The sequence below is a fragment of the Ovis canadensis genome, chromosome 2, assembly GCF_042477335.2.
Source record: "Ovis canadensis isolate MfBH-ARS-UI-01 breed Bighorn chromosome 2, ARS-UI_OviCan_v2, whole genome shotgun sequence".
NCBI lineage: Eukaryota > Metazoa > Chordata > Mammalia > Artiodactyla > Bovidae > Ovis > Ovis canadensis.
In genome coordinates this window covers 22,087,175-22,105,475 of record NC_091246.1, presented here as the reverse complement: position 1 = coordinate 22,105,475, position 18,301 = coordinate 22,087,175, and the positions used below count along the sequence as shown (strand labels likewise).

Below are 18,301 nucleotides of genomic sequence, written 5' to 3'. Positions count from 1 at the left end.
GAAGCGACTTAGCAGCAGCAGCAGTAGCAGCAGGGAACTAAGATCTCATATGCCGGGAAGCAACTAAGCCAGCATTGCACAACTGGAGGGCCCGCATGCTGCAACTAAGACCTCATACAGCCAAATAAATTTAAAAAAAAATTTTTTTTTAATAAAATCAGGAAAAGCTTGGGGCTTGCATTAGGGGATCACAATCCCTGGATGTCTAATGAAATAGAACCAACATGTTAAAGAGCAAACTAACTGTTAGCTAGCAAGCTGGGACCAGGGATGTAATTAAGCCCTTTGCTTCCCTTTTCATTTTTCTGGAGAAGAAAATGATACAGTTACTGAGTATACAAACTTTAGGATCAGATACCTAGGTTATAAATCACATATGTCATATGTGATCCTGGGCTCTGCTTAAATTCTCTGTAACTGTCTGTTTTTTTCCCCCAAAAGATCCAACAATGAATTGTATATTTCATAGAGTGGTTATAAATATTAAGTGAATTCTGTATATAGTTTGCTATTACTTTCATCCTCACCTTTTGACACCTTTATAAATGCTTCTGTTAAAAATGGGAAGGCAGAAAGGAAAGAAAACTTAGTGGAGTTTGAAAGTAATTTTACCAAAAGGACAGGTGACTCTATGGATCTGAAATTGGATCAATAGTTTGAGTTCATTCAGTTTCCTTCTAATGTGAAAAAATATTCATGAATTGACTCAGTTTTAATCACAGGGTCTTCACAGATTTGACATGTTACTATGGCCAGTATTTTGCTGACTGCCCACTTGATGCCTAGCTGGGCATCTCACATTGGTGATGTGAGAGGAGTGGGGATTGGAGCTAAGCAGCCTGATAGTCACCTCCTGCACATTTCTCTGTGGAATAACCATAAATACTTTCTGTATATTATCATTTAGCACTGGGCTGGATGCTGTGAGGGAGTTTATAATCTGGAAGAAAAGATAACCCATTTTCCCACTGGAAGTTAACTAAGAATTTTGGAGTGAAAGATGAAAATGAGAATACCAAAGGGAACCATGGGCTGGTAAGGGTCTTACTGTTGTTCAGTCACTAAACCGTGTCTGATTCTTTGCAACCCCATGAAGTGCAGCACACCAGGCTTCCTTGTCCTTCACTGTCTCCCAGAGTATTCTCAAACTCATGTCCATTTAGTAGGTGATGCCATCTAGTCATCTCATCCTCTGTCACCCCCTTCTCCACCTGCCCTCAGTCTTTCCCAGCATCAGGGTCTTTTTGAATGAGTCAACTCTTCACATCAGGTGACTAAAGTATTGGAGCTTCAGCATCAGTCCTTCCAATGAATATTCAGGGTTGATTTCCTCTAGGGTTGACTGGTTTGATCCCCTTGTAATCCAACAGACTCTCAAGAGTCTGCTCCAGCTCCACAATTCAAAGGTGTCAATTCTTCAGCACTCAGCCTTCTTTATGGTCCAGCTCTCACATCCTAACGTTGCTTGTGACCAAACACCAAATCAATGGTTCACATAGTAAGCATGCACAGCTTATGGGCAGATCAAAGCATGATTGTTGTGAATGACTGACTTTTCTAATTGTATCCTGAAAGATACAGAGGAGTTGGAAAGGCAAAAGGAAAATAAGGAAGGGCATTTGTGTATGTTTAAAGGATCCCACTTTATTTAAGGAATGGATTTGCAATAAGTTACTGGTTTCGTTGTTTTAGCACTGTATATTTTTAATTTATTTTTTAACTGGAATATAATCACTTTATAATATTGTGTTAGTTTCTACTGTAAAATATGAATCAACTGTAAGTATACATGGACTTCCCAAGTGGCACTAGTGGTAAAGAACCCATCTGACAATGCAGGAGACATATAAGATGTGGGTTCAATCCCTGAGTTGGGAAGATCCTCTGGAGGAGGGCATGGTAACCCATTCCAGTGTTCTTGCCTGGAGAACCCCATGGATAGAGGAGCTTGGTGGACTACAGTCCATAGGATCGCAAAGGAGTCAGACATGACTGAAGTAACTAGCGCAAATGCATGCACACATTTGTATAAGTATACATATATCACCTCTCTCTTGAGTAAGCATGGCATTTTCAAATGAGATATTGTGAGGTGATTCTCAAGAACTGTCTGTTCCATGCTGTGCCTGATTCTGGGCCAGATGAAGGCTGAGAGGACACAGTTGGGACTCAGGAGCAAAGATTGAAGGAGAGGCTGATTTAACAGGAGAGGAAACAAAGCTATTCATCACCCTTGGAGGCAGCACAAGTAAGGTAGTACTCCGGATTTACATTTTAAAAGGCATTTAAATATCCCCACCACTCCTATTTTCATTGATAATTAAATGTTATTTGCTCTTCTGATCTTTTGAGTTCACTGACCTGTCTGTGTCTGTTGCCTGAGCCTGCACCCCAGCTACCTTCTCCTTTTATCTAGAGATAGCAAGATCCTTCCACTGGCCACCCCACCACAGTCACTCTTGTCCCACTCTCCCAAACCATTCTCTGTATCCTGAGCTGTCTTTCGTAAAAGCAAACTGGGGCATGGCTGTTTTGTTCCTTTAAAGCCTTTCGATAGTTTACCATTGTTCTTAGAACAAATCTCAAACTTTTTAATGTGTCTCCCCAGCCTTGCACCATGAGCCCTTTGATCCCAGCCGTCATCATGTGTCCATTGCTGATGCTGTGTTTTGCAGCTGTGTGGCCATGCTTTCTCTCATTTCAGGAAGTTCCCCTGTTCTATTCCCTTTGACAGGAATACAATACAATCTTTTATGTGTCCAAGATCACTTCTTTAGGGGAGACTCTCCTGACCCCTATACTATGTTGGGTTCCCTATTAGGTCCTGGAGAGATACTGTCTTTATCTCACTTGTAATTAGTCTCTGTCTTCTCTGCAAAAGACACTTAGGGTACAACTGGTGGACAAAATGGGAGGAGTCGTAAAACTTACATCCTGGTCACTGGAGGAAGATGATAAACATACTGAATGAATAAATTATGGTATATGGTGAGTGATATATATAAAAGAGAAAATAGACTAGGGTAAGGAGGATGAGATGAGGGAAGCAGTCTGCAATATTGAAAAGAATGATCAGCATATTTCCATGCCACATGCAAATTAACTCAAGAAATATTATAGTGTTAAAGGTAAAAGTTAAGACCATAACTCTGCATAAAGCCTGGCATGGGTTAATAAGTTCTCAAAACATATTTATCAAGGAGACTAGCAGACAATATTATCATTGTTACTATACTCATTCAAATTCTAAGTTTGGGTCAGGCACAGAATATGTGCAGCCTTCTTCTGGTTGCACAGCAGGCAAACCAAGGCTTACGCCAGGGTTGTCTAATCCTTCTCTGAAATCTCCTATGCTGAAAGGGGATTCCTTTCAATGCTTTTTTCTGTCTCCTGTGAGACCCTAACAGGGTGCAACAGAGTTAATTAATTTCCCTGTCATGAGGGCATAGGGACTTCCTTGCAGTGATTTCTGAGGGCACCCACAGATTGAGCAGGCCTAATGACGAAAACAGAATCATTCTGTTCCAGAGAGTTGATGTGGGGATAGACTGGATATCTGAACTCCTGGGTATTTCTGTCTCTGTCTGTCTCTCTCACACATACATGCACACATGCTCATTCTCTCCTTGTCTTCTCAACAACAAACAGCTTGGCTCCTGGGCAACTTAGCTTTAAATTGGAAAGTGCAGCCTTGCTTGGCAGAACAACAGTATCACAGCCTCCCTGTTGCTCAGAACAGCTTGTGACATACATCCCTGCAGGCAGGACCATAAAGGGCTGTCTAATGTCCTGGAACCACCACCCCCAAAAGGACTCTTCGGTGCAGCTTCTTTAGAATTCTGGTCTGCGGGGCATATCTTCTCTCCCCCAGCAGTTTCTCATGCTGGACTTGAACTTTTTGCTTCTTTCCTCTCCATTTAATTAGTGATCTCATCTCTTCGATCATTAGAAACTCACAGTGGCCGTGGAGATGGGAATCGGAACCAAATTCAAAGGGAAATGCAGGAACCAATGACTTGGAAGTCTGAAAAACACTGTAGTCCCTCTGACCTTAATAACATAACACATTCCCTTCTTGCCCACTTTACAGAGGCCCCAGTTCAAACAGGCACTCCTATTTACCTCGCCTCCCTGTGCATCTCAAAAACATTTTAAAAGACTAGATTGAAACAGTTCTTGCATGGTTCTGAATATGTCTTACTTAGATGACAATGGCTACTCTTTTGTTATTGTTGCTCAATTGCTAAGTCATATCCGACTCTTTGCAACCCCATGGGCTGCAGCGTGCCAAGCTCCTCTGTCCTATACTATTTCCCGAAGTTTGCTCAGATTCATGTCCATTGAACTGGTGATGCTATCTAACCATCTGTCTCATCCTCTGCTGCCCCCTTCTCCTTTTGCCTTCAATCTTTCCCATCATCAGGGTCTTTTCCAATGAATTGGTTCTTTGCATCAAGTGCCAAAATATTGGAGCTTCAGCATCAGTCTCTCCAATAAATATCCAGGGTGATTTCCTTTAGGATTGCTTAGTTTGATCTTCTTGAAGTCCAAGGGACTCTCAAGAGTCTTTTCTAGCACCACAATTCAAAAGCATCAATTCTTTGGTGCTCAGCCTTCTTTATGGTCCAACTCCCACAACTGTACATGACTACTGGAAAAACTGTAGCCTTCATAAGTCTTGCTGACTCCAGTGTTCACCCACTATCACCTATCTTATATTCTGTAAGCAAAAGCCAATGAAATGAACCTAAACTCCTTAGCTTGCATTGAATAATCCAGCACCAGTCTTCTAGAGATAGAAGAAACTTGCCTAACCATAACTCCATGTCATAGATATGGTCTGGACTATTCTAATCCATACTTTGCTCTTACCAGTCCTAACACCTAGAAATCCATCTGTCTCCTGGGCATATTCATAACTTCCTGTCCTCATCAGTTCACCTCAGGTATCTTCCATGAAAACAGTCTCTCCTTCCTATGAATTTTCATCATTTATATCATTTTATAAGTAGACTCTGCACTTGACTGCATTTGCATTCTTACTAGGTTGTAAGCAACTGGCTGTCAATGTCTGTTTTACCTGTATTTGCATTATTCAAAGCCTAAGACTTTGTACCTAGTAGATAGTTAATAAAGCCTCATTGATAAGTGAATGGACAAAATGACATCTTTTCTCAATGTTTGTCTTCAAAATAGTTTAGTAAAAGGTGTTATGGTATTAGGTACATCAGAGCCTTTCTAAAATACGGTCCATTTTAGAACAAACTGTAGCGTAGTGCAAGTTGATTGTAAATCTGATCGATGGGCAATTTTCACTGGAATGATGTGAGAGACCACAATAAAATAGTCTTTACCTTTAATATAGTCAGTCCTATAACAGATCATAACATCGTTACAAATTTTGTTAACTTCAATTGCTTTTGAAATTATATTTGAAATTTAATAACTAGAGCCAGATGCAGGAGAATATAAATACATTCAGTTCCCGACTTAATATGGTTGGATTTAATACTTTTCAACTCTGTAATGGTGTGAAAGCCATTCTCAGCAGAAAGGCTGAAGATCAAACTATGATCTTTTCCAGGGCTAGCAAATGAGGTATCGTGTCTTCTGATGTTGGGCAAGGTCCTGAGCTGCAGCTCCCAGTTTGCCATATGATCTCAAGGATAAACAACTGATACACTTACAACCAGTCTGAACCCATACAACCATTTTCTTTTTCACGCTCAGTACAGTATTCAGTAAATTACTTGAGATAGTCAGTACTTTATTGTAAAGCAGGCTTTATGTTAGATGGCTTTGCCCAACTGCAGGCTAATTTTAAGTGTTCTGTAGCCTAGGCTACGCTAAGATGTTTGGTAAGTTAATGTGAATTAAATACATTTTCTACTTATGCTATTTCCAGTTAATGATGGGTCTATCAGGATGTAATGCCACCATAAATCAAGGTAGACCTGTACTTAATTATATTTAAAAATCATATTCACTACTTTATAAGAGCAATTCAGCATATTCCTTACCACTTTTCTCTAGAATTTAAGCTGTGAGCACAACATTTGTCTGGAACTTTCCCTATCTTTAAGCCTTTCTGAGGGGAAAGGGTGTGTGTCTGTGTGTCCATCCCACTCCGCACATGCATGCATACTTCTGGTTCTTGCTCTGATACTTCAAGGTTTCAGTTTAACTGAGTGTCAAACTTCATTTTCTTCTAGCCTTTGATTTTACTGAAAGAAACATTAACTTCTACTTTGTAATTAAGAAAAGTTCTTTGAGTCCTGCTACTCCTCCAGCTGTGTGTGTTTTTTTTTTTTTTTTTCCTTTTTCCTAGTGGAAAATTAGGGGTAAACAGTATCAACTGCATTGAATTGAAAAAGAAATTCGGGACTGACCTTCTGGTCTGTGCACTGTCTTGTTATCTGTTGAGCAGTTCTCCTGGTGGTGGCCCATCAGATGGCCCTGGGTCCTTGTTCCCATCAGCAAGTCTGACATTTGCAAGCTCTCTGCTTTCCTCCAGCTGTCTCAGGTCGCCTGCTGAGCTTTGTGGTCTGAATCATCCCTGTGCTCCTTGTTTTTAGATCAGTCTGTAACAGAGTTGGCTTACTTTTGGATAGATTTGGATTCTTTTTTTCCAATTTAAACTTTTACCTTGGAGGCATGTACGTTTTAAAGTAGCCGTCTGAAGCAGTTTTCTTATGTTTTTTAACACTCAAATGGACCAGAGGTGGAATCCAGTGGAATGATTTACCCTTTCAATTTTACATTTTAAAATGTGTTCTGGTTTATGTTTTGATTTCTAGGACTTTCAGACACTTTATTCTTCATTGCATTTTGGGTCCGAGGTATAGTTAGTTGACCCAAAACCTATACTGTTGAGTTCATGCAGGACCTGGAAAGGACTGACCAAGACCCAGATGAGGACTGGGTCAGGAGTAAGGAGTGGACCCAGGGCAAATGTGAAATCAAATGACAGAGCTGAGTGGCTTAGGCACACTGTGAGTGTCAGCTTTTACTGTGCACCTACACAATGTGCAAGGTCTGTGCAAATTACTAAAGTTACAGTGTGAGCAAGGCAAACATTCCTAGAAAAGAGATATTAGGCAATTACACAATACATACTCTGAAGGAGCATGATAGTGTATAATAGAACTGAACCAGTCAAGGCAATTAAGGACACTTTCCCATTGAAAATGGTGTTTAACTGGAAATCTGAAAGTGGGGCAAATAATGGAGGAGGAAAAATTCTCCATGCTGGAGTGCATGAGAAAGTCCAGAGGTGAGAAAGAGCTTAGCATGTTGCAGAAACTGAGTGAGTAGCTGGAGTACCAGGAGGCTGGGGATGGACATGAGGTGAAAATTGTTACAAAATGAGACTAGAAAGATTTAACATAGTCAAAAAAAAAAAAATTAACAAGCTCAGTCATTAGCCAGGCCATCTTCTGCCTTAGTTGTGAGAGGTCCATCATTGGTACTTCTAGGTCAAGTCATCCTCTAGTAGCAAGGGGCAGTGGTTGTCTTGCAGACTATCCATTCAGGACTAGGGCTGAAGTGTGAACCAGGTATAACTTATAGGTTCAAAGGACTCACCTAGATAAATGGGCATCTGGGTCCTAGTTACTGGGTGAAGTTCAGACAGGAGTGCTCAGGCAGACCTGAAAAGAGATAGAGGTATGAGAGAGAGTCATCAGATTTAAGCAGCAGGAACAAAGCTAACGGCTGGTCATGCAGACCTGGCCAATGTTATATGGGAGCCCAGAGGGAACCTGGAATTATGCCCGGCTCTGAGAAGCCACTCAAGACCAATCTGGAGCCCTGGCATCCTCACAGACCACCCCTCCTCCCCCAAGTTTTTATTTTGTAAAGATTTGACTGAACTCTAGAGTTCCCTGTATTGTACGTCTCATATTCTTCGTATCTCTGCCTGATGCTGGGCTAGCTCAAGGGCTGGACCATGGATCCAGCTGTGAGTGAGGCACTGTGGAGGGGAGAGAGAGACTGGACAAAGAAAGAGGGTGTCAATGCTACTCTCCTTGATGTAGGGTTTTCACTTTGTCATTTTTCACAAGATTTGAAGAGCGTCTTTACAAGCTTTGAAAAGCATCTCTAAAATTGAACAGAGCACAGCATTTCTCTTGAAAGTCTAAGTAATACAGTCTTAAATCCCACATCATCTTGTGATGCAATCTCTTTTACACTCATCTACAGTCTCATTTGACTTGTTCCTATCTCTTAATGTCTTAGTTGCTTTCAAAAAAAAAAAAAAGTTAGGTTTTCCAGCTTCGAGAAATTAAATGCCTACTGAGATGCTGGTTGGAGGTAATGTACTGAATAGAAATGATCCAGAACAGTGAGGGACAGCTCAGAGCCACCAGGGACGTTAATGCCTATTTAACATGTGTTAAAGATGAGCTGGATTAGGGGATTCTGGCTCACCCTTAGTACAGGGGAACAAAATGAAATGCAACTCGTACAACTCATTTTTTGCCTTTTAATTTTCCCTTTTCTACTCTAATCCCCTCTGCCATACCTCTAATTAAGAAGTGGATCATGTAGAAAAACGTCCTATTTTTCCCCTTGCTAGACATAATCTCATTTCAATCCTACGCCAACCCAATTTTGAATAAATCCTAGAAAGTTTCACCACATTGAGTGTTGTAAAACTCATGTCAGAGGTTCCTTTGATGCGACCTGAGTCATGGATATTCTTGCTTCTGGGGCCCCCTGACACTGGGGAAAAACAAGTCATTCAGTGGCCCAGAATCTCAGTAAATTTTCAGTATCCTGTAACAAAGGAAAAACAACTCTGTAAGGAATACTTGTGGTCCCTGGATAAGGAATGTTTTCATATCGGAGTTATTAGTTTACCTAAACTGAAGTCTTCTACCTTCTCTCTGATGAGTTAGGTGTCTTTTCATTTGGGTTGGTGGGAACAGGAAGTATTCTTGGCCTTGTGTGAGCCCTGATGATAATTTCACTCGAATCCTTTTGAATGGTTTCCCTTCCTGGCCTTAGCTAGTTTCTCCCGTGCTCATTAGTACTCTGCCAAAAATTCGCAGAGACCCCCAACCTTTTTGGCACCAGGGATAGATTTCATGGAAGACAGTTTTTCCACGGACTGGGGGTTGGAGGGTGTGGTTTCAAGATGCTTTAAATGCATTGCATTTATTTTGCACTTTATTACTATTACATCAGCTCCACCTCCGATCCTGGAGGTTGGGGACCCCTCCACCTAGGGGACCCTCAGCAGGGCAACCCAGCTCTCTCCGTGCAGAACTCTCCTCTCTGGCCCTCTGCCTTGTGAACTCCAGTCACTTGGGCCTCCCCACATTCCCAGTGCTGTCTGCTCAGCTCAGAGAGACCACAGGCCATTCTTCCGGGTTTTCTTCTCTGTGCCCTGGGCTAGAGACACTCTCCAGGCAGTAAGCGAGGGCAAGTGCGGGGCTTGCCTCTGTTTGTTCCCATCTTTCAGGGATCACTGCCCTTCATTGCCTCACAGCCAACGTCTTGAATACCATCGGCTCATTTATTTTGTCTCTATTTTTCAGTTATGCCAGGCATGAAATCCAGTCTTAGTTACTTTCGCTTGGCTGAAAGCAGAATCCCTCCAGGGCTATTTTAAGGTTGTTTAAGCTTGTTTTTGACACTCACTTTTTGAGACCTCACTCCATACAAAGATAAACACATAATGAATGATCTGGCAGTACATCTTTATTTTGTGGCAAAATGAAAAGATTTTTTATGACTTTTCTTTGGAAATTATTTTTCTGAGTCACCAATTTGACAATTAAAGTTTCTTTGCAAAGGAATTTTTAGAATTAAGAATTTTGCCTATAAATCACCTTCAGATTGTTAACATTAAATTGAGTGATGAAATTGCAAGAATTTTACATTTTTAGGTATACATGTACATATTCATTGGATTTTACAGAGCTTTGGTGCCTTTTTTGTTTATTGCTTATATATTCTCATGGACTGTAAAATAACTCGTCAGCCCTAGGAATTGAGCCTGAAGGTCTCAATGTATGAAATAGCCCTGCTTTCTTTAGAGGTTCAAAGTGGTAATAATACCACTTATAATAGCTTTATGATCACTCCAATCATGGTCTCTGACATGAGATGCCCTTTGTTTCCCCCCAAATGCTGGTAAGACATCTCAGCAATTTCTATGTTTCCCTCTGTTAGGTACTAAACAGCAATAGGTTTGTCCCCTTGTGATAAAATGTGGCCTTTATCCTTAGTGAAGCAAGTTCTTCATCAGCTCAAAAATTCAAATGTCCTAGGGCCTCTGCTTTCAATCCTTTAAAATTAATGGTTCTGCCCCGGGTCTGTCTCCATCCCCTGCTCCCTCCAACCTCAGAGGGGAATAACTGGCAATGTCTAGAGGCATTTTAAGTTGTTACAGTATTTGAGGAGGAGGGTTGCTACCATTGGCATCTTGTGGGTAGAGGCCAGGGATTTAACTAAATATCTAATGATGCTCAGAATAGCCCCTCACAACAAAGAATTATGAAGCCCACAATATCAACAGTGATGGGGTTGAGAAACACTGTCCTAAATCAGTGTGGCCTCAGAGTGCTGAATTCTTGGGGCTACTCATAAAAATACCTTTTTGGTGGCCTTGTTGTTACCTATTTGTTTTTTAGACTTCTGTTTTAATGAACTCAATTAATTCATATCATCCTAACTTTGAAGGGAATCATCATGGCATTTTGAGCAAAATTAGCTTAAAATGTTCTGTATAAAAAGAGCAAGATCTAGCATCCCCAAAAATCATAGACTCTGGGCTGCTGAGAAGAACCTCAGGCTGTGACTTTGGCCACTGAAAATATTGGATTCACACCAAGTCTAGGCAGAAGGTCCACTGAATCATGGGGACTCTTTCTCAAGGGCATTTTTGTTCCTTTCTATTGATGCTTCATTTGACTGGTCAACTGGAGCTAACTTTGCATAACATAGAAATCAGTGAGGTTTATCCTCATGTATCTATGATTGTGCTCCATCCATATCCATTCTGAGTCTCACTGAAACAGATTCTTTATAATCAGCCATTATTTGTGCATTTGTCCTGGAATGACCAAGAATTGTTACACTTCTCATGAGCTAAAGGGAATTACATGGAAAATCCAGTGGAAACACATGAGATGTCATTGACTCCTTTATTGGACAGGTCTGATTTATAGTGTACTTACTGCCTAGAAACGAAGAGCTCTCCGTTAATTAGTAGGAAACAGTAGTCTGTCAATATTCTCTTTTTTCCCCATGCTCCTATCTGATATAGAAATGGACCAACCTTGTATTTTTTATCCTTGAGGTCTTCTAACTTCTGAGTTTGTGCATAAAATTCTACATGTACATAAACAAATTTTGGTAACACCTTGAATGTTTTCATACATTAGAGCTGGTGGTGTTTTTATCTTCGCAAACATATGTTAAGTCAACTTATATCTTTGGAGCCTGAGCTTTTGCTATTCCCGTTAGCTAAGAATACTTCACTTGTCCTCTTCTGATAGGGGGGCAGCTACCTTTATTTTAAACAACTTAAGTAGCCTTCTCCTCTAAGAAACTTTTCCTTAACTTTCTCCCAATGAGGACTAGCTCATTACTTTTGTGGACTCTAAGCAATTTTGCCTTTGTGGACCCCTTTCTCTATTAAAATTAAAATTTATATTTTACAGTTGAATTAGTATAAAACTGAATTTAATAATATGTTAAATATTTTTTACCTAACCTAAACATTTATTATTTTAAAAGAAATTAAAATATTTTCATTTACTTCTAGTTGTGCCTAATGGGATACCAGCTATGAGTTAGGGACTCACAAATAAACAAATGTTGCTATTCTGATATTTTGAAACCTTGGGCACAAAAAGACTCAGATTCATGAGAACACAACAGGGCTGGGCTACATGACAACTTTGGTCCCTGCCGTTGCGGTGCTCCTTTAAAAAGACTTCTAACAACTTCTTCTGAAAGGATGGAGTAAGATGTACTTTCCCCATTCCTCCCACTAAATCAACCAAAAATCTTGAATGTTACATGTAAACAGACAAAGCTCAGAGGAAGAAATGGTGGGCTGGTGGAGGCTTCACATAAGAGCCAGCACAATACTGAGTTCCCAGGATTTCTTTTTGCCTCGTATCTCAGACTGGATATCAGAGAAGCTAGCAAACTGGGATACTGATACTCTCAGATGCAACAGTCCCAAGAAAAGCTGCTGCTTTTCTAGCCAAAGCACTGGGAAAAGGGCAGCCTCGCAGTGCAGAAAACTTTTAGAAAATAACCCTTTGACTTTATCCAAAACCACAGAAAAAAACTGCAGTCCTACCTCTGTCTCTACCAGCAAAGGCTGTGTAGAGACCCTAGACTTCTGCCCTGGCCAGGCTATAAGGAGATTCCTCCAAACTTCTGCTGGGGTTATATCAGAGAAGGCCAAGTAGGGAGCCAAGACTTTAATTCAAACATGCCAATAACAAGTAGGCCCCCGCCCCTGTTCCAGTGTCAGGGGAGAACATGGGAGGAGCCTAGACTTCAACCCCCACCAGGCAGTAATGAGACACCCCTACTTCCTCGTCACTGGAGTGATATCAGAGTGGGCCTAGTGGAAATTCAGTTTTACCATTACACAGCATTAGCAAAACCACACTGTCAGTGGAGGCCATGTGGAGAGCAATAAAGAGGTACCTAACCCCTCCCAGCCCTGGTGGGATCAGTGGGCCTTACGGAGGAGCCTGAACTCTCCTGTTGCCTAGTGAAAGGGGCCACTCACCAACAAGCTATCACAGGGGGCCAGGTTGAGGACCTGGACTTTGACATTCCCTGTATCTACTGGAGGAGTGTCAGAGGAGGTATAAAAAGACATAAGCTTTCAACAGGATCTTTAGCCTTATAATGTAACAACCCAAGGTCAATAAAAAATCACTCTGCATACCAAGAATCAACAAAATGGCAAACTTAATAAGAACAGGTCATTAACAGACACCTAAAACAAGATGGTATAGAATTGCCTGACAAAAATTTAAGTGGCCATCATAAAAATACTTTAATAAATAATTGTAGACATGCTTGAAACAAATGAAAAAATAGTCTCAGCAAAGAAAGAGTTTCAGCAAAGGAATGGAAAATAGAAAAATCAAATGGAAATTTTAGGATTAAGAAATATAACAACTAAAATAAACTCAGTGGATGGACTTGGCTCACCATATGGGGATGATGGAGGAAAGAATCAGTGAACTTGAGAACAGAATAAGAGAAAATACCCCATCTGAACAACAGAGAGAAAAATAGACTGGGGTGGGGATGGGGTAATAAGAGTCTCATGGACATGAAGGATGGACTGCAACAAAAGATCTAATATTCATGTTGCTGGAGTCCCAGAAGGAGATGAGAGAGTGGGTTAAAAAAGTATTCCAGGAATAATGGCTGAAAATTTCCCCAGACTTGGGGAAAACCTAAACTGATAGATTTAAGTATTAAGAAATCTCTAAGCAGGATAAACCGAAAGGAATCCATACCAAGGCACATTAATATTCAGAAGACAAAATATATCATTTGTTATTTACAAAATGAAAGCCACGATGAGATATTATCCCACACCCGCTAGAATGACAATGAGAAATGAAAATAAACACAAGATGTTCTTAGCATCACTGGATAATGATAATATTGGATACAACCTAATGTTGGATACAGCAAAAATTAGAAACAGCCTACATTTCCACGGGTTGGTAAAGGCTCTATATCCATACAATGGAATAGATTCAGTAATAAAAAGGAAAAATTACTGATATGTGCATTATGACATGAATAAGCTTAAAAGACATGCTTTTGTTTTGTACAAGAATCCAGATCAAGAGACCACATATTATATGATTCTATTTATTTGAAATATTCAGAAAAAGCAAATCTGTAGAGACAGAGAGCAGATTAGTGACTAGCTGGGCTGGAGAGGGGTCAGTGCGGCGATGATGGGAATGAGAATTCTTTGCGGGTGAAGGAAAAAGTGCTAAAATTGTTTTGTGTTCATCATTGTACAACTTGGTAAATTTACTAAAATATCATTGAATTGTACACTTGAAATGGGTGAATTATATGTGAAAGAAACCTCAGTTACTAATTAAGTATAATACACATGCATAGATACCTATGTGTGTGTATATATTTAGTCTTCATACATGTATAAAAAGCCAGGTTGTGTTTTGAACCAGAAGAGTGAAGAGAAAGGTGAATTTTGTGTGATATCCCAAAGCTTGTGTTGTGTTCTCCATTTCATTACTATTTTTAATGAATTGTATGGAGAGGCCATCTAAAATATTGGGTGTGTCTGATGCTTTTGTTTTTCTGGTGCCCCTACCTACTTCAAGGTGATTAAAAACTTAATTTATTTTTCAGATATAAGGCACTGTATTTAGTTGATGCTAACAGTAGGACTCATCTAAATCATAAATACTAACATATCACAACATTATTAATTGGCTATACTCCAATATAAAATTTAAAAAAAATCATAAATACTGATAAATGAACTCTAAGACACTTGGGTTAAGTAAGGGTAAAATGAAACCAATACATGGTTGCCAAATCAACTCAAATGTGTTCCATTTATGAGTTTCTTTCTAATTGTAAAAAAAAATATTATTTATTCCTAATTATGAAGTAGAATGGTGAAATAAAAGATATACCATGAGTATTTTATAACAGATAATATCCAATTTTAATAGAAAAATTTAAGCTGCCTAAACATTAAATAATTTAAGCACTGTGATTGATGTGGACTTAATATCACACATAATGTTAAATTTGATCAGAGAACGTTTTAGTCAACAATTGAAAGCTGGTTTTTCATAAAGAGAAAGAAATGTTTTTCAAGTTTTATCTTGGAAAAAAATAAGAATGGGCATAAAGACAGAGTTAAGTTAAAAAACATTAATTCATGGCCTTTAAGAAAAAAATGCAGTCAGTGGTTGCATGGGCCAGTAGTCCCTGTACTACTTTTCTTGCCACAGTCCATAAGAAGTATGGGAAGTCTGACACAGAAACAGAACAAACAAAAATTAATTCTCAGGAGCAGCTACCTGAAATGTATTAAGTATTGCTTTGAATAGAGAGTGAAAGGTTTAGTGGAAAATTCTTTTCATCGGGCCATGGAAGTTTCAGAAAAGCCTGGAATCTCTATTTTGTTGTTGTTATTAAGAAGAACCAAAATTAACTGATCTTCTAATACACAACTATTTTCAGTTCAAAGCAGGACAGAAGAGTTCTAACAAATAATTTAAAATAACCTGCTGTTGCCCAACTACACCATTCTTATAGGAGAATGTTTATGGTGTCAGTGTTTTGTGTTTAGAACACACACACACACACACACACACACACACACACACACAGACATGGCTGAGGGAACCCAGTGAGAGGGGTCAGTGATGTATTAATCCATAGTGAATAGCACTGTAGTCACGGGAGCAAGGGCAAAGAGTGGTCAAGAAAGGAAGTTGGGGATTAGTGCCTCAGTCCTAAATGTCAGCTCCAAAGGAAGAGGCAAAGGCAAAAATGAGCAAATCCTTAGACTGCAAACTGCAAGGATCAGGCACAGGAGAGATTCACGCAGAATGGAGGGTAACAAATGTGCTGTAGCAAAAATTGCATTTGTGGCATGAGCACAATCTACTGGGTTCAGGCACTGTGCAGCACCAGGCAATTAAAATTCTCTTCACTATATCTGTGTGCACAGGGGCTCCCTGCTTGGTCATTTAGGCTCAGAGACTTTTTATGGTTAGTAAACCTTCGTCTCTTTTCTCTGTATTTATAATTAATCTGATTTGACTGTGCTATAGATCAGTATTTTGCCTTGTTTGTACACAGCTTGCTTATCTAAAGGGCAGCTGATATTTTTATGTGCATACCTAAGGGACTTCCAAACATATGGTTCTTACACCATGCCATCTATTTCTATTTCAGCCTGGAAAGTTTTAGACGGTACAGCCTTGCTACATGTAAGAAATGGCTGTAGGAAACAACACTCAACGAAGTTATTCCATCATCCCGTGTTTTATATTTGTTGAGGTAGGTGTATTTATTTACCTTTACAGAAAAACTGGAATTGTAGCAGTTTTATGCTGAGAACTTGGATTATTTTATAGAATTATTTAATCTTATGATTGATAATGAAATTTTTATAGCAGAAACATTGGTAAAGAATAAGTTATACAATATGTTTCTTAAATAGGAAGCCATAGAACAAGAAGATTCATCTATGGGGTCCAAAATAATTGTGTCTCACTAGATTTCTTTTATTTTCAGTGGTGATTTGAATATATTATTAATTATGAATGCAGCATTTTGATTAAATTGTTTCTTTAAAAAATCAATACCATATTTCAAGAATTCAATAAATAAGGTTTATAGATGATGTTAATGACCTTTGGCCTTGGATCCAATATAAAGAAGAAAATTTCTTAGAGTTAACTATCCTCACTGGGCATTTATTTTTTATTGGGATATTGAGAACTTATATAGTGTGCAATTTGGGGGGGTTTAAATTATTTTGTTGAGATGCCCCAACTTTGGGCCAGCAAACAATTTCTCCAGCATCTTTTGGTTAAACCTCTTGGCATCCTTTCCCACTGTATCTCCTTTTCCTTAATGTTTGCTATAGAAGAGACAAAGACATGAAAATTTTAGGTAATTTGGAATATGATGAAAAAAAGCTACTCCAGGTTTTCACAACATAAGGTATTGATTTGCCAGAGCTGATATTATTTTTGCCTTCTTCAAGAGAAAGGGCATCTAACACATTGGTTTTTATCCAGAAAGTTGTGTTTAAAATATGATGATGTGAAGAGCTGAAAAGTAAATGTCCTGAGTTTCCTTTCTGGTAACAGCTTGTATAGTTTCTCCATCCTAAGGATTGGCTGTAGCATGTTCTTACATAATCAGGCAGGGGACCTTTTTGGCTTTGAGTATGGGAGGAATATGCATGTTGATCCATTTTATCACCTGTATCATTTGAGTTAAACCATTACTGATGCTAGTGCATGTGTTGTTTAACCATAACCTATGAATCAATGGAATGTTTGTGTTTTTTTTTTTTCTTCCAGCTCTTGAAATAACTGTAGCTGTCTATATAGTCAGCTGGATGATTTTGATAATATTATCTGGGCCAAATAATAATGTTTGGCTGATCCTCAAGTTTCACTTTATAGATATCCCTTGGTAGTTTAGATGGGCAAATATTACTTGATGATTTATTTTCTGGTGATATCTGTGAACCTATTTGTATTGCAAAACTAGGTGGAAATAGAGATTACATTGGGACAGAAGTGTTGATATAAATTAAGATACTCAGACTCAAGCTATATCTTTAAGGGTAAAAAAAGAACTCATCTTTGAAAGGGTAAACAAAGAACTCATCTTTGAAAGGGTAAACAAGGAACTCATCTTTAAACACAAGCATATATTCTTAATACTCTTAACTTGCCATACAAGGTCAAGAATAATTCCTTTCAGACAATAACTCTATATTATATCTATTGTGGGTTCTAGTTACTGTTGTTCATATTGAAATTGTGATGAATAAAAAGGAGTCCTTTCTCCCACTGATCATGGGAAAAGGATAGAAGTGTTTGACACTATGTTTTTCAGTGTTAAAACCCTGACTCTTTTGTCACAACAAAAATAAAATTTTAAAGTGATCTTGCCTGGAGAATCCCAGGGATGGGAGAGCCTGGTGGGCTGCCGTCTATGGGGTCACACAGAGTCGGACACCACTGGCGTGACTTAGCAGCAGCAGCAAAGGAGATTTAGAATAAGTCATCTGTCATCATCCTTATCCTCCTGGTTCACTTTAGTTCAGTTGCTCAGTCGTGTCCGACTCTTTGCAACCCCATGAACCGCAGTACACCAGGCCTCCCTGTCCATCACCAACTCCCAGAGTCCACCCAAACCCATGTCCATCCTCCTGGTAGCAGTTTTATTTTAAATTTTCTTAAAAGTTAAATAGGAACCAAACCTTAAAGTAAGGTAACCGGCTGAATTTATTGGCTGGAAGCTCTGTGTCTAAAGATTGTCAGGCCTCCAGTCTGTGAATGATGAGCTTGACAAGTAGAGCAAACCACAGAAGACATCAATTAATCTTTCTATGCCTTAACCTGACACGAACATAAATATAAGTCTAAAGATCTTGGAAAGGAAAGATAGTTTATTCTTTATCTTGCTGTATTATTGTTCTTACTTTGCGCAAAAGTTTAAGACACATCAGTGACTTCTCTGAAACAAGGAGGAGAAAGAAAAAGAGGGCATGAAGTATCAA

General features: G+C 39.2%; 1 protein-coding gene across 1 annotated transcript in view; it reads left to right on the top strand.

The window, feature by feature from the left end:
• PLPPR1 (phospholipid phosphatase related 1) overlaps nucleotides 1–18,301 on the top strand; it is a 290,322-nt gene that overhangs the window by 129,156 nt on the left and 142,865 nt on the right. Inside the window, exon 2 of the mRNA XM_069575553.1 lies at nucleotides 15,952–16,056. Coding sequence (XP_069431654.1) covers nucleotides 15,994–16,056 — 63 coding nt within the window. The 5' untranslated portion in view covers nucleotides 15,952–15,993. The remainder of the gene's footprint in view (nucleotides 1–15,951; nucleotides 16,057–18,301) is intronic.